Source organism: Euprymna scolopes, chromosome 10 (assembly GCF_053919585.1).
Source record: "Euprymna scolopes isolate OS-2025 chromosome 10, ASM5391958v1, whole genome shotgun sequence".
In the NCBI taxonomy this organism is placed as follows: domain Eukaryota; kingdom Metazoa; phylum Mollusca; class Cephalopoda; order Sepiida; family Sepiolidae; genus Euprymna; species Euprymna scolopes.
In genome coordinates this window covers 44,820,143-44,835,774 of record NC_136491.1, presented here as the reverse complement: position 1 = coordinate 44,835,774, position 15,632 = coordinate 44,820,143, and the positions used below count along the sequence as shown (strand labels likewise).

General features: G+C 38.0%; 3 protein-coding genes and 1 pseudogene across 3 annotated transcripts; all 4 read left to right on the top strand.

Annotated features, from left to right (window-relative positions):
* Window positions 1-339: 339 nt before the first annotated feature.
* LOC145286444 (general transcription factor II-I repeat domain-containing protein 2-like) lies at window positions 340-1,245 on the top strand. Its single transcript, XM_080135356.1, has one exon. The coding sequence runs from the start codon at window positions 340-342 to the stop codon at window positions 1,243-1,245; it is 906 nt and encodes a 301-aa protein (XP_079991482.1).
* A 16-nt stretch (window positions 1,246-1,261) lies between these two features.
* LOC145286443 (general transcription factor II-I repeat domain-containing protein 2A pseudogene) lies at window positions 1,262-2,089 on the top strand (annotated as a pseudogene).
* Window positions 2,090-9,124: 7,035 nt separating this feature from the next.
* On the top strand, window positions 9,125-12,706 carry LOC145286442 (uncharacterized). Its single transcript, XM_080135355.1, has one exon. It carries the CDS (start codon window positions 9,125-9,127, stop codon window positions 12,704-12,706), a length of 3,582 nt encoding a protein of 1,193 aa, XP_079991481.1.
* Window positions 12,707-12,748: 42 nt separating this feature from the next.
* On the top strand, window positions 12,749-13,093 carry LOC145286441 (uncharacterized). The gene has a single exon (XM_080135354.1). It carries the CDS (start codon window positions 12,749-12,751, stop codon window positions 13,091-13,093), a length of 345 nt encoding a protein of 114 aa, XP_079991480.1.
* Window positions 13,094-15,632: the final 2,539 nt, after the last annotated feature.

Genomic DNA, 15,632 nt, shown 5'->3' with positions numbered 1-15,632 from the left:
CCCCCTCTCTCTCTCTCTTTCTTTGACCCCGATCCGACTTAAAGAACTTACAACCTCAAGGAACCAACAACCAATTTTAACCAGGCTTGAAGAAAGGAAAAGAAACACATTTTGGAGTTTTCCTGGAAAATTACAAGCAACTGTCAAATTTACGTCGCAAATGTTTTCAAAGAGAACCGTAGACGTGAGTAAAATAAACCACCTTTTTTTTATCCACCTTTCTTCAGTTAAAAAAAAAATACTTGAATATCTTACATACACACACAAAAAAAAACGTTGATTGAAACTTCAGTGCGACAGCGACATACAGGTGGGAACATATATATTACAGCTCCAAACATGTCTTTTTCAAAGCCTGCAGTGAAGAGAAAGGTTGGTGATGAGCACAGACCATTTCAGGAAAAGTGGGAAATGCAATATTTCTTTATTGATCACAGGGGCACTCCGACTTGTCTTATTTGCACTGAGAAAGTTGCGGTGCACAAGGAATATAATTTGAAACATCATTATACAACTCGACATGCTGAGGAGTATGCAAAATACCAGGGAGATGAGAGAGCCAACCGGGTTGCCAATCTTAAAGCATGTCTACTGAGGCAACAAGATTTCTTCAAGAAAGCTACCAAAGAGAATAATGCAGCAATCGAAGCAAGCTACATGGTTAGTGAGATGATTGCTAAGGCGGGAAAGCCATTCACAGAAGGTGAATTTGTCAAAAAGTGCATACTACAGGCTGCAAGTATTGTCTGTCCAGAAAAGAAAGGTCAGTTTAGCAACATAAGCCTTTCTGCCAACACTGTGGCAGAGCGCATTTCTGACCAGTCAAGTGACATTTGTGATCAACTATGTGAGAAAGCCAAATGTTTCAGTGCATACTCAGTCGCTCTTGATGAGACTGCGGACATCACCGATACTGCCCAGCTCGCAATCTATGTCCGTGGTGTGGATGACAATTTTGAAGTGATGGAGGAGTTGCTCACAGTACTTCCAATGCACGACCAGACCACTGCTCAGGAGATATTTCACCAGCTGTGTGATGCCATTGAGAATGCCGGTTTGCCATGGAAGAGGTTTGTTGGAATTACTACAGATGGAGCCCCATCAATGACAGGGAGGAAAAATGGACTGGTGGCACTTCTTAAAAAAAAAAACTGGAAGAGGAGGGTGTGGAGGAGGCCATTGCTCTGCACTGCATTATCCATCAGCAGGCCCTTTGCAGCAAATGCCTCAAGTTTGACAATGTGATGTCTGTGGTTGTGAAATGCATCAACGCACCGAAGAGTCAGAATATGGGGATGTGCTTTACTTCACCGAGGTACGTTGGCTCAGCAGGAGAAAAGTATTGAGGAGATTTTTCGAGCTGAGGGAAGAAGTGAAAGCCTTCATGGAGAAAGATGGGGTGGCTGTTCCTGTGCTAAGTGATCCCAAATGGCTCATGGACTTGGCTTTTCTTGTTGATATCACACATGAGCTTAATGCACTGAACAAGAAGTTACAAGGCCAGGGGAAACTTGTCAGTGCTGCATATTACAACATTAGAGCATTCTCCACAAAGCTTATGTTATGGAAAGCCCAGCTCTCTCAGAAAAACCTGTGCCATTTCCCAACATGCAAGGCACTTGTAGATGCAGGCACACCATTCAGTGGCCAGAAGTATGTTGATGCCATTTTGAAGCTTCAGGAGGAATTTGATCACAGATTTGCAGACTTCAAGACGCACAAAGCCACATTTAAAATGTTTGCGGACCCCTTCTCCTTTGATGTGCAAGATGCCCCACCTGTGCTTGAAATGGAGCTCATTGACTTGCAGTGCAACTCTGAACTGAAAGCGAAGTTCAGGGAGATGAATAGGAAAGTAGACATGCTTGGGCAATTTTTGAGAGAATTGACCCCCAGCTTCCCTGAGCTTTCCCGAATGTTCAAGCGGACCATGTGCCTTTTTGGGAGCACATACTTGTGCGAAAAGCTCTTTTCCACCTTGAACTTCAATAAGTCCAAGTATAGGTCCAGACTTACTGATGATCATCTTCAAGCCATACTAAGGGTCTCAACTGCCTTCCTCAAGCCAAATGTGGCTCAGCTCTGCTAGAGGAGGCGCTGCCAGGTCTCTAGCAGCAAGATGTAGGCAAGAGAAGCCACGTTCAGAAGATAAGTACATGTTCTCAAATGTTCCACTCATGTTCAGGGCAATTCATGTTCAGAAGAAGGCTAAAGAACTGTTAATACAGACGTTTCAATCCTAATTTTTATTTTATTTATTTATTCATTACTTATTGATTGAATGATTGATTGAATGATTTTATTCATTTCTTATTCATTCGTTTATTGATTTTTTTCATCTTATTTTGTGTTAAAAAATAAAAATAAAGACATTTGAGAAGATTAGAATTTTTTTTAGTTTTTTCTTGTGGAAAACCTGATGCGGCCCAGCCTCAGCCTCCAGCGACCCTCAGCTAAATTGAGTTTGAGACCCCTGATGTATAGCATGAAATGATAATAGGTATATTATTTCACCAGCGGCGAAAGAACTGGAGATATTAGTTCACCGGCGGCGATAACTAAACAGGCGAATCAACATCACAGTGAAGACAACACAGGCTAAGTTGTATAAGGTAAGTGGAAACATTTATATTATATACTATTTCACCGGTAGTTGTTGATATATATATATATATATATATATATATATATAGAGGCACCCTCTGGCTTCGGCAGCATCACCATATTCTATTATATTCTTACTCTTTCTCCCTCACTTTTCGGGGGTGAGGAGTGTAAGTAGGGGGGGGGAAAGCATCATGGATCCACGGAGAAAACATTGTGGATCCACAAGATCCAAATACACACATACAAATCATAATTTTATCAGCACATTCCAAGAGTAAACTGAGGAAGCTAGGATCCAAAGATAATTTTGGGATGTATATGATTGAATTCTTGTGGAGATGTAGGAACAAGGAAGAAGTGTTTCCGTGCATCATCATATGCATCCAGGTACAATATCTTTTGTGAATCCATAAAATTTTTCAAATTCTTTCTCATGAGTGCTGACTCCTTTAATTATTGAAATGAAAGAGATCTTAAGATTCCATTGTTGACCTAAACATTTGCAAAAATATAAAAGAATACAAAGTATACAGAAAGTACAAATGCACTAAATGCAATTGCATCTTCTAATCATTCTCTTAATTGCATTCACACATCGTTGAATGTTGCACCAGTCCTCAATATGCTATAGAATTAATCAGGGGGAAGGCTTCATTCAAGCTTAAGGCCAACCTTGCTAATGCATTGCACTTAAACTTAAGGGGCCATGGGCTTTCTCAAATCTAATGTCAACATAAGATATATCATCATTGATGAATGTAAAATAGATAGCAAAAAGGCAAGAATGAAAAAAAAAAAAAAAAAAAACACCCATCAAAGACATGATGAGACAATGGAAAAGCAAGTTTGTATTGGGATTGATGAAAGAAATGATAAAAACACTTGTATAAAGAATTTGGAGGCCAAATGGAGAGAAAATATTAAAAAAAGAAAAAAAAAAAACAAAGAAAAAAAAAACAAAAACAAAGTGACTAAAATGCCAGTTGACCTTCACAATTCAGATGCAACACAAAAGTGAATAGCTCATTCATAGGGTTATCCCTAATTCTGGTGCAACTGGTGATGTTCTTGCAGAGGAACTTGCTGCTATTTTGACAGAATACAACAATGTATCTACAATTAAGGATATTTTAGTAGACAACATCAGTACAAGTTGTGAGGTTGGACTAACACTTGTTGAGAAAAAATATAGACAAAATTACGCCATTGGTTGTTCTACACCAAAATGAACTTCCATTTAGAGCTCTTTATAGATACATAGATGGAACCATAAGAAGGCATACAACTTGGAAGAATGTTACAACGGAAGAAACGCTGAATTGAAGAAGGTGAAAAAAAGTTTTGTAAAAAGAAGCGACGAAAAAAATGAATATAACAAACCTTGCGAACCAGCTCCAGACCCCAGAGGCTGTACTAAACTTTTGCCAGCAACGGAAATTGTTGGCAAAAGTGAAAAGGTGTTTCCACTGCGGCCAGGATTGCTTACTTGCCAAGAGAACAAGCCTTTCCGACGGTACGGTTAGCGGTGTCGAAATGTAAAATGTCGTCGTTGGACCTCCATTAGGATTGGAACCTTTTTTTTCGCAAAATCAAGAATAACTATCGCATGTATCATAAAGCTAATATATTTATGGGCGTTCGAGATGGCATCAACAAAAAATCTCCATTGAGAATGTGGGTTACGTTTTCGCCACACAATTGTGGACTGGAAAAATTTCCTGTGTGATATATGCAGGGACTGTTTCCTCAGGAATCCTCGGCAGATTGGAGGCCCAGGCCATACTGTAGAAATCGATGAATCTGTTTTTAACCGCAGAAAACAACGTCGGCAGACTATTTTTGGATGTTTCTACATTTTACAGTTATTTTGTTGTAGCGTTGTTTTTATTTTATTGGAAACGCTTGGTTTTATCCGGCTGTTGACGTCATGCGCCGGAGAAAGCCGAGCAAATGCTGAGTTACGTCTGGTTCGTTAAATGCAGAAGTACCCAAGTTTGTGTTAGAGTTGATGAAAGAAATGAAAAAAAAAAAACACTTGTATAAAGAATTTGGAGGCCAAATGGAGAGAAAATATTAAAAGAAAAAACATAAAAAAAAGAAAGAAAAAGAAGCAAAGGGACCAAAATGCATTTGTACAATGGAGATGAAACACAAAAGTGAATAGCTCACTCATAGCGTTTTCCCTAATTCTGGTGCAACTGGTGATGCTTTTGCAGAGGAACTTGCTGGTATTTTGAAAGAATACAACAATGTATCTACTTACACCATTGGTTGTTCTACCTGAAGATCATCTTCCATTTAGAGCTCTTTTTAGATACATAGATGGAACCATAAGAAGGCATACAACTTTCAGTGGTCCTCTGAATAAATTATGCCAAAAATAATAATTTTGAAAAAATTGATCCAATCATATAAAAACTTCATTAAAAAAAATACTGAATTGAATGATAGTCAAAAGCAAGAGGCTAACAGAGTTACATTTAATGTAGTAAATAAAAACTACATAAAAGGATTTGGTATGAAAAATTTCATGATTAGTCAATTGAAAAATTATTTTAAACATATTAACTCTATTGTACAAGAAGCTGATAAAATTGGCTTAATGAAAAAATATTGGAATATAGCCTTCCATTGTTTTTCAACTGAGCACATTTTAACTGACAGAACTGCCTGTCGGTATGCCCCATTGACTCAGTTGCAGAACCATAACTATAAATTCATGTATTGTACAAATGAATGCAATTGTAATCAGCCTCAAAGTGATAACGAACAAAGAGTTGGTTGCAATAGTATTGTGAATAAAATGGCCATTGTTAATAATATTAATGATGATGTAGAAAATGAAAAATCGAATGAGCATATATCATTGGCTAGAGTTTGTAGCATTAATGAAGGCTGCCCAGACACAAATCAACAATTAAAATATGTTAAACAAATCCACATTATTTGAATGTTTTTAATCCTCAGCCAAAAATCTCTCAAATGAGAAAAATATTAGATAATTTTCAGAACTGCAAAAAAGTACATTCTGATGGAATTTTTTTGTGCTGGCCAGAAAGATTGCACTGATAATTTGGCTTTTTTAAGGTGAGTGGCATCTCATTCACAGTATTTAAGGGCAATTCTTAGGAAAATGTATAGACTGCTGTCAATTGGAAATTGGTTTAATAAATTTGACTTTGCTATAATAAGTGATGATTGGTTATTGTTTGATCAATCAAAACAATTTGGATTCTAATATTTCTGAGAAATATGATTTCTATTTTCTTGAAACCAAAGATGAGATGCATACTGAGTCATATGTCACAAATAAATATAACAAACTATTTACAAATTACGAAAAGGAAATTTACAATTTTAAATTAAACCATTGTGACATTTGCAAAATGAGACTCTGAACTGTCTGAGTGGAAAAAAAATGGGGAATTGAAATATTTGTGTCACAAGAAATATTAGAGATTATTCGATTGAACTATACTCTTCCTTGCAGTATTTGTAAATCTTGTTGATATAATCTAAAAAATAAAGGAATACCTACTTTGGCATCAATCAATGGACTTGAAGTCACAGAAATTCCACCTGAAATAGGTAATTTGAATTTTTATGAAAAGCTTTTAATTCAAAGAACCAAATGTTTCATGAACATTATAAAATTGATGCTATATAGTTTCAAAAGAGCAAAAAAGTTTGAATAGCTACTCATCTTCAACTGCCAATGGAAAATACTTATTAACCATGTCATGAACACTTTGCCATCAAATAAAAATGATATTATGGAAATCTTAGTCCATACATTGCCAAGCAAAAAAAAAAAATGTAATTTGGCAGTCATTAGTTGACAACAATAAAGTATTAAAAGCACTAAAATGGCTGAAAGAAAATGTTTTGTATCGTGATATTACTATTAATAAAAATGCTAATTTAGAGAATATTGTCACCTGTATTGGACAAAAGGACAATTTTAAAATGGATCATTTTTTTTAAACTCAAACTTGAGCTCAGATTTCCTATGAGCATCATACGGTTCAAGATATGCAGCCATTATTGCCACCTGAAAAGGACTTAATAATTTACAGACAAACAAGAATTGAGGGAAAATTGCTTATTGATAATGATCCACATTTGGAATTACTGTGTTTTCCTAATTTGTATATCAAAGGCAAATTTGGAATGTTTTCAACTGAACGCACATATGGCAATGTGAAGCCATTTATGTTCATAAGGAATAGATTAAATCATTCTGATGCGAGATTTAGGAAAGGTATGCAGTACCTAATGTTTTGTGCTGACAAAGCCGATAAAAGAGCCATTGATGCTGGCATTTATGTAGTTATGAAAACTACCAAAATGTAAAACATTACTGTTAGAGAATTTAAACACAGATTACAAAACAATGACAAACAATTGGAAGGAAATTTGTCCATGATGATGTCTAATATGAGAGGATCCAAAGCATTTTGGTTTTGAAAATATAGTGATTTGCAAGCATTTGATGAGTGTCATGGTGTGCCAACATTTTTCTTGACACTTTCTTGTAATGAATATTTTCTAAAAGATTTAAATCACTTTTTAGAAAAGTTAAATGGCAAAAGTAAAACAATTGGACGAATAAATAATGATGATATTGTTGCAGTGAATGAACATTTTTATCATCGATTTCTGGCATTTATGAAAGTAGTCATACTTGATAAAAATGGTCCACTGAGTAAAGTTAATCATTATTTTTGACGTCTAGAGTACCAACACAGAGGTGCTCCTCATGTACACATGAAGTTATATTGTGAAAATGCCCCAGTTTTAATAAAGATTCTTCATCAGATGTCCAGAAATTTATCGAAACAAAAATTACTTGCCATCTTCCATCTCAATCTCCAAATTTGTCATATTTGGTTACTAAATTGCAACGTCATACATGTACTGGATCTTGTTATCGCAGAAAATTTGTTGATAATAGATTTTACACCATTTGTAGATATGGATTTCCCAGAGGTGTTGGACAGTTCAAGTTTAACACTGTTAAGGAAAGTGTTCAATCACATAAACGTGGCTAAAAAGTACTAAAACTTTATAACTTGGAAAGAAGGCCTGAAGAACAATATATTAATGATTATAATCCTGCACTTTTGATTATGTGGAAATCTAATATTGATATACAGTACATCTCGGAAAGTTCAATGGTATTGAATCATTATATCACCAACTATCAAACTAAATATAAAAAAGGTGAGACTGTAGGTGTGTGGTCATTGGACCACTCTAAATCTCTTTATAGTAAATACAAAAATGCTGGTCTTTCATTTCTAGCTAAAAGATTTAGTGGCTTATGAAGTAGCTGATAAGTTGTTGGGACACCATTTGTTTGGAGCATCTGAGATTGTCATGTGGGTTGATGCAGCCATGCCTCAATATAGAACCCGTAGATTTTTGCCACAAAAACAATTAGATAATCTGTCTTTTGATTGTACAGACTTGTACTATGGCAATATGGTTGAAACATGGTACCTAAATAGACCTGATTCAATGGAAAACAAAAGCTTATATTATGTTGCTAGAAATTATGAGAAAATCAAATATTTAAAAATAAATGATCAAAGTGATGAAATGAAACTTAAAAATAACTTTGGTTATTTCTGTAAAGTTAAAGAAAAAGTTGTTGAAACTCCAAATGTGAAATTTACTTCAGAGACAAAAGAGCGCTTTTTTCATAATCTATTGATGTTGTTCAAACCATGGCGTCTAGAAGAAATTGATTTGGTTGATGGTTGTAATTCTTATGCTGAATCATTTAAGAAAAATGTCTCCTCCATATCTGAAATGATGAATTATGTTATTGTTAAAAAAAAAAAATGAATGAAGCTTTTTCTGTCGTTAATTCCCCTTCAGCTTAACAATCTATTTCCGAAAGATTCATTCTATTTCTTTAAATAATAAGGATCGTTGTCTCCACGTGACCGGCGCTTCCGCGGGTTTTTTAACTAGTGCAACTTGGAAGCTTCGCACGCGCTTCTTCCTTCTTCAACCCTGAGTGTGAGATTAACTAGTAAGTCTTGTTTCACTTCAATTCTCCAACTATTTTTGCTATTAAGTTCAATATTAATTCATTCATATTTTTTCTACCATTTGTCAATTAACCACTAACTTAGAACCGTACGCGAATTTTCCATGTGTTATGTAGCTAGCCCCCTTTTCTTTCCTTCTCTTTATTCTACTTATTTTTTCCTTCTGCGTCGCAACGTGACTTATTATTGTTTCCCGGAATAAATTTCCCTTTCCACTATAAATGGAATTGGTTTTTCTTTCGGTGTTTCCGAGTTTATGCTGGCTGTCGAAACCAAATGTCAATGGCATTTTTGGGGAGGGCAGCACAGTAAAATTTTAGTTACTCGCTCCAGGCTAGAAGCGGATACAGGGCCATTAAATTTCGGCGTTCCAGACACCGTCTCTTCTATCTTTTACACAGCCAACCCCTTCCTAAATTCTGTGTTAGAACACACGTGTGATATCGGACTACCCAGCAATGGACAAAAGGTCATCGTCCTCCTATCGGACTCGCTCAAGGGTGTCCTCCTCCACCACCTCATCTAAGGTCATAGCAGAACTAGAAATGGCCAGAACCAATTTACAGTTCACCCACAGACAGAACAAGCTTAGGGAGGCTTGGCTTCAAACACAAGCAAAGATGGAGTCGGAAGAACGACTACTGGAAGCCGAAAGAGAGGTGGCCATGAAGGAGGCTGCAGCCAGGGCCTTCCTTGGGTCGGAGCGAGCGGCCAGTGACCTAGGATCTAGCAGATCCAGTATTATCATCGACCAAGAGCCTGCCGACCCCATACAGCGCACACAAGACTACGTGGAAAAACTAGTCAAGGGAGTACAAATGCTGTCACCTACAGCAGCACCATTTGAACCACCTAAGACACAAGAATGTCTAAAACTCCCCCAAAAAGAAATTCCCGACACCTTCTGCCAAGGTCTAAATATATATCACCCAACTCATCAGGAGCGTGTCAACACAGAAAATGGTGACAGCACCAAAGAGATTATGCGCCACTTCACCATGCGGGAACATATATGCCAAAGCATGGTGAATTTCACTGACCAAGCCAAGGATTACAGAGCTTGGAAACGTTCCTTCTGCAACTCCTTTGGTGATGTGACACTAAAACCCAGCGACGAAATGGACATGCTGGTGAGATGGTTGGGACCTGCGTCTGCTCAACACGCAAAGCGTCTGAGGAATGCCCACATAAACAATCCCGACAAGGGTCTCCAGGAAATTTGGAAGCGCCTAGACAAATGTTATGAGTCTCCGGAGGCCATTGAGGATTCCCTCTTTGAAAAAATAAATCAGTTCCCTCGCATCGGCCGAGATTACCATCGACTGAGGGAATTTAGTGACCTCCTCACAGAACTGCAGGCTGCCAAGGATGACAGTGGACTTCCTGGGCTGAGGCTCTTGGACACTGCCAAAGGCCTTAAGTCCATAGTAGAGAAGCTTCCCTTTAACCTAAGAGAGCAGTGGACTACCCACGGCACTGCATTTAAACGGAAACACCAGGTGCCCTTTCCCCCGTTTGCGGTCTTTGCACAATTCGTCGAACAACAAGCAGACGACCGGAACGACCCAGGTTTTTGCTTCGAGGATGAGACCCACCCTACCGGAAGGATAGAGAGATATTCCAAGGGAAGGAACCACGTCTCTATCAACAAGACCCAAGTCACACCCGGGGCTATAAATGAGGCATGCCCCATACACAAACTGCCACACCCACTGAGCGCCTGCCGAGCTTTCAGACAAAAAGCCCTGGAGGACAGAAAGGCGTATTTGGTTCAAAACCATCTCTGCTTTCGTTGCTGCTCGTCTAGTCACACGGCCAAGAACTGCGAACATGGCGGTGTATGTGAAGAATGTGGCAGCAACGAACACAACACTGTTCTTCATCCATGTCCCGCGCAGAACTCATCGCCTGCTAACACCATGCCTCACCACGGCGGGGAGAGACATAATGTCGAAACCCATTGTACAGAGGTATGCGGCAAAAACCAAAACAAGAGCTCCTGCGCAAAGATCTGTCTAGTCAGAGTTTACCCAGAAGGACAAAGGGTCAAGGCAAAAAGGATGTATGCAGTGATTGACGAGCACAGTAACCGGCCAATGGCACATCCGGAATTCTTTAAAGTCTTTCACGACAACGGACCCATATCGGCGTATTCGCTGAGGACTTGCGCTGGCTTCACGGAAACATCTGGTAGGAGAGCGCAAGGATATAGGGTAGAATCATTGGACGGCAAATCAAATCTACCACTTCCTACGCTGATTGAGTGCGCCGACATACCAGACAACCGGTCAGAGATCCCTACACCCGAAGCAGCTCGCTATCACAAACACCTGTCGCACATCACAGAAGAGATTCCGGATTTGGATGACACGGCTCCCATCTGGATTCTCTTGGGCCGCGACATAATTGATGTCCACAAGGTTCGCGCCCAAGTTAATGGTCCTCAGAACGGACCTTACGCTCAACGGCTAGACATGGGCTGGGTGATAGTGGGTGACGTGTGTCTCGGAGGAACTCACAGGCCCTCTATTGTAAACACCTTCTTCACCAAGGGTGAAGTACGTGGTCGATCAACCAACTTTGAAAGATGCCCCTGTTCATTTCAGGCCAAGGACACATTCCATAAAACGGAGATGGGGCATTCAGTCTTTCAACTATCGGCAAACGACGAGCAGCTGACCCACTCAATAGAAGACGAAACCTTCATCGAGATCATGAAGGAGGAAGTAAGAAAGGATGACAATGGTAGTTGGGTAGCACCCCTTCCTCTCAAGCCATACCGTCGCCGATTACCAAATAACAAGCCTCAAGCTGTTAAACGCCTCCATTCACTCCTTCGCCAGTTCGAAAGGAAGCCACAGTTAAAACAAGACTTCTTCTCCTTCATGAAGGGAATATTCGAAAAGGAACAGGCAGAGGTAGCTCTTCCACTGCCAAGCAACAAAGAAATGTGGTACTTGCCCATGTTTGGAGTTTATCACCCCAAAAAGCCGCATAAGATAAGAGTCGTGTTTGACTCCAGTGCCCAACATATGGACAGGTCCCTAAATGAGAACCTGCTGACTGGACCAGACCTAACCAACAACTTAGTCGGAGTCCTCCTCCGTTTTCGACAAGAACCTGTGGCATTCATGGCCGACATAGAACAAATGTTCTTTTGCTTCTTTGTAAAGAAGGAACACCGAGACCTCTTACGCTTTCTTTGGTACAAAAACAATGATCCAACCCAGAGAATTATTGAGTATAGAATGAAGGTTCATGTGTTCGGAAATAGACCATCTCCAGCTGTGGCAACTTATTGTCTTAGAAAGTCCGTGGAGGGGGAGAATGATCCAGCAGTTGTTAAATACATCCAGCGAGACTTCTACGTGGATGATGGTCTCAAGTCAGTGGCTACAACCGCAGAGGCCATCTCCCTGCTGAAAAAAACGCGCAAAGCCCTCTCAGCCTCCAACTTGAGGTTACATAAAATAACGTCAAATAGAAAAGAGGTTCTCGATGCCTTCCCTTCTGAAGATCTCGCTACTGGTGTCAGAGATCTAGATCTCGATGAAGATACAATACCAATGCAACGCAGCCTAGGATTGGATTGGAACCCAAAAAGCGACTGTTTCAGTTTCAACGTCTCACAAGAGAAGAAGCCGTACACGCGCAGGGGCGTCCTGTCCACAATCAACAGTCTGTACGATCCCCTCGGCTTTGTGGCACCTGTCATCATTCAGGGTAAACTTATTTTGCGCGAATTGATGGCAGACAGTTTCGACTGGGACACTCCCTTACCACCTCAGAAAGAACAACATTGGACGAACTGGCGCAACTCCCTTCAAGCATTACGGGAACTACAGATATCAAGACCCTATACTCGTAGGTCTCCAACTGGTGCTCTCTGCAAACAACTATGCATATTCTCAGACGCCTCCACTAAGGCTATAGCCGCAGTGGCTTACCTGAGAATCCTTTACCCGGATGGCACTTGTGAGGTGGAATTTACCATGGGTAAGTCCAAATTAGCCCCACAACCTGAGGTCTCGATTCTCTGATTGGAACTGTGTGCAGCGGTCCTCGCAGTAGAATTAGCCGAGATGGTTATCTCGGAGCTGGATATCCAAATCAACTCAACCCTATTTTTTACCGATAGCAAGGTCATCCTTGGCTATATAAACAATGAGCAACGGCGCTTTTACGTGTACGTCAGCAACCGAGTACGACGCATTCGCAGCTCATCACAGCCAAAGCAGTGGCACTATGTGCCCACAGACAAGAACCCAGCTGACTGCGGAACCAGATCGGTACCTGCCACCCAGCTCTCGACCACAGCTTGGCTTAACGGACCATGTTTCATCTCTGACCCTTCCTTTGAATGTCCTAGACCAGGGGTCGGCAACCTACGGCACGCGTGCCACAGGTGGCACGCCAAGCAATTCTAATGGCACGCCGAGCCTCCAAATCTTTTAAACTTCATACAGCCAAAAGGAAACAGTTCTCCTTGGAATTATGAGGATATCTGTGATCTCTTGCGTACTCTTGCCACCTAAGTGCATGCCCACAACAAGAAAACGCGTTTTATTTTTGTCCGTGCGAACCGTAGGCGTTAGATGCTCCATGCTCGTTCAAAGTATGTTCTGTCAGATACTATAATTTTGAAATGCGTTTTGAATTGAGTCTGGTGACTCAGTCTCACCGACCCAGATGAAATACAACGTAGCGTGAGAGAGTTGCAAATGTAAAATTTAGTCAAAAATCATAATAAAAAAATCTAATAAATATATAAAAAGTAACTTATCAGACGAAAATAAATGACCATTAAGTAAATGAATGATTCCTCTACAAAAATCAACAATAAAAATAATCAAGAATTCATAAATTTGGAAATTAAAGCAATATTTTCAGAGATAGGTTGATAAAATCCGCCCAAAATTTCAACGAATCGCCGGAAGTTTTGTTTACATCAGCAGCAGCGCTGACATTTGAAATCTACGGATGCCTTGAAGTGTATATAAAATTTAACTTGAAATTATAAAAAGTGTATATGTAAACCAAAAAATCTTTTGACTATGATTATCTTAATTAAAATAAAACACTTACCAGTGATAATAACAACACGTGTAACATGGAGTTTATTTGTTTTTGTTTAAATTTATTTTAATATTTATACAAATAAAAAAACAATGCCGGAAAAAAAGTTAAGAAAAGTATATAAATTTTTATTTGTAATTATAAAACTTTTGTTTTTAGCTTTTTATTATTATTTAAGTTTTGTAATGAAACTAAGTATATGCTACCATATTCAAAATATGATAAACCTTATTAGGAAACAAATTATTTTTTGGTAGTCATTTTTTTTTCAATATCTGTCTGGCTGTCTGTCTGTCGTTCGTTTAGCAGAAAGAGAGAGAAAGAGTGAGAAATGATTATAATGTTCTGGAACAATATGTAAAACCCCTCCTTTTTTCACACTAAATGACACTATTTACCATCCCTTGTGAAGAGACGATGACTGGCAATGGGTCATTTTGGGGTTAAAGCTTACCAAAACAAAACAAACTTCCATTTTTGTTATCTCCCTATACTGTAACTCTCTAACTTACCACTTACCCTTTCTTTCACTAAGCTTGTCATAAATCTGTCATCAGCTCTAAGAGAGATTAAAAACATGTGGACTCTATTTGAAAAAAGGAGAATGTTTGTTGTGAGTACTTTAAGCTTTAAATAATGATTATAAATAGAAGGGATAACTTTCAGTTTATATTTTTTTTTTGTTTTTAAATATTTTTACATGGTTTTTTTTTTTTCGTAACATTTACTAAGTGTTCCGATACAGATAAAATAGCTATTTTAGCAGATCTTCGAAAGAGCAAATTTAATTTTAAGGGAAAGACTAAAGAAACTTTAATTTTTTTAGCATGATAAAAATAAAAAAATTACACAGCTCATAAATCTTTTTTAAAAAATAAAAGAATGTACATATTTTAAACTTTAGCGTTTATTTTCAAAATGAAGGGATAAAGGTTTAAAAAAAAACAACACATTATTTTATTCATTTTTTTATGATCTTTAAATAAAGATATAAATTAGAGTGTTCCGAGACGAATTTTTAATAGAAATTCATACTTTCATACTTTTAGACAGAGGGGGGGTAAAAATAAATTAAAGAAGTATGAAAATGAATTTTTCAGAAAATAATTTTATTTCCATTCGAAAGAGCGTAGAATTTTACATAAAATCTGAAAAAATGAAAAGGATTTGATGAATAGAAAAAAAATTATTGATTTTTAAAATCATAGAAAATTTTCAAGAATTTACAAATTTACAAATTGAAATTGAAACTATTACGTGAAAACGCTCACGCGCAGTAAGGAAGCTTTGACTTTTTTGTGATATTTTTTACGATAAAATTAATTATGAGATTTTATTTTAAAAAGTTTTACTTTTCTTTAAGAAAAATCTTTCCTAAACACAATGAGCTAAAAAAATTTTGAAAATTATTAATTTTAAACATTTTATTTGCTGTTTGAAATTGAGGGGTGTTAAATTTAGGAAGGGTGCTAGAGTTACAGAATTGTTCAGTGGTCAGAATATGAATACAAGATAAGGTATAATTGCCTTTCAAATTCTTGAAATTGTACTTTTAATTTTCAAGCTCGTAACTGGGATTAGAAGAGATGAGCAATTTCGATCATCTTCATACTAAACAAAATGGTATGATTGGAGGAATACGTGGATGAAATATTTTTTTTAAATTGTGAATGCCACGCACGAATAGGATCCTAGCTCGAGCTAATCAAAACCTTTAGACTTTTTCTGGGACACCCTGTACATAATTTTTCTCCACAATTTTTATTAAAATGTATCCTGGTTCTCCCACAGCAAAGGCAAGAATAATTTGTTTGGTATTTTATATATATCATAATTGATGTTTACGTAATTAGGCCTATTTATATTTTCAGAATACCCCTGCTGTTAGAT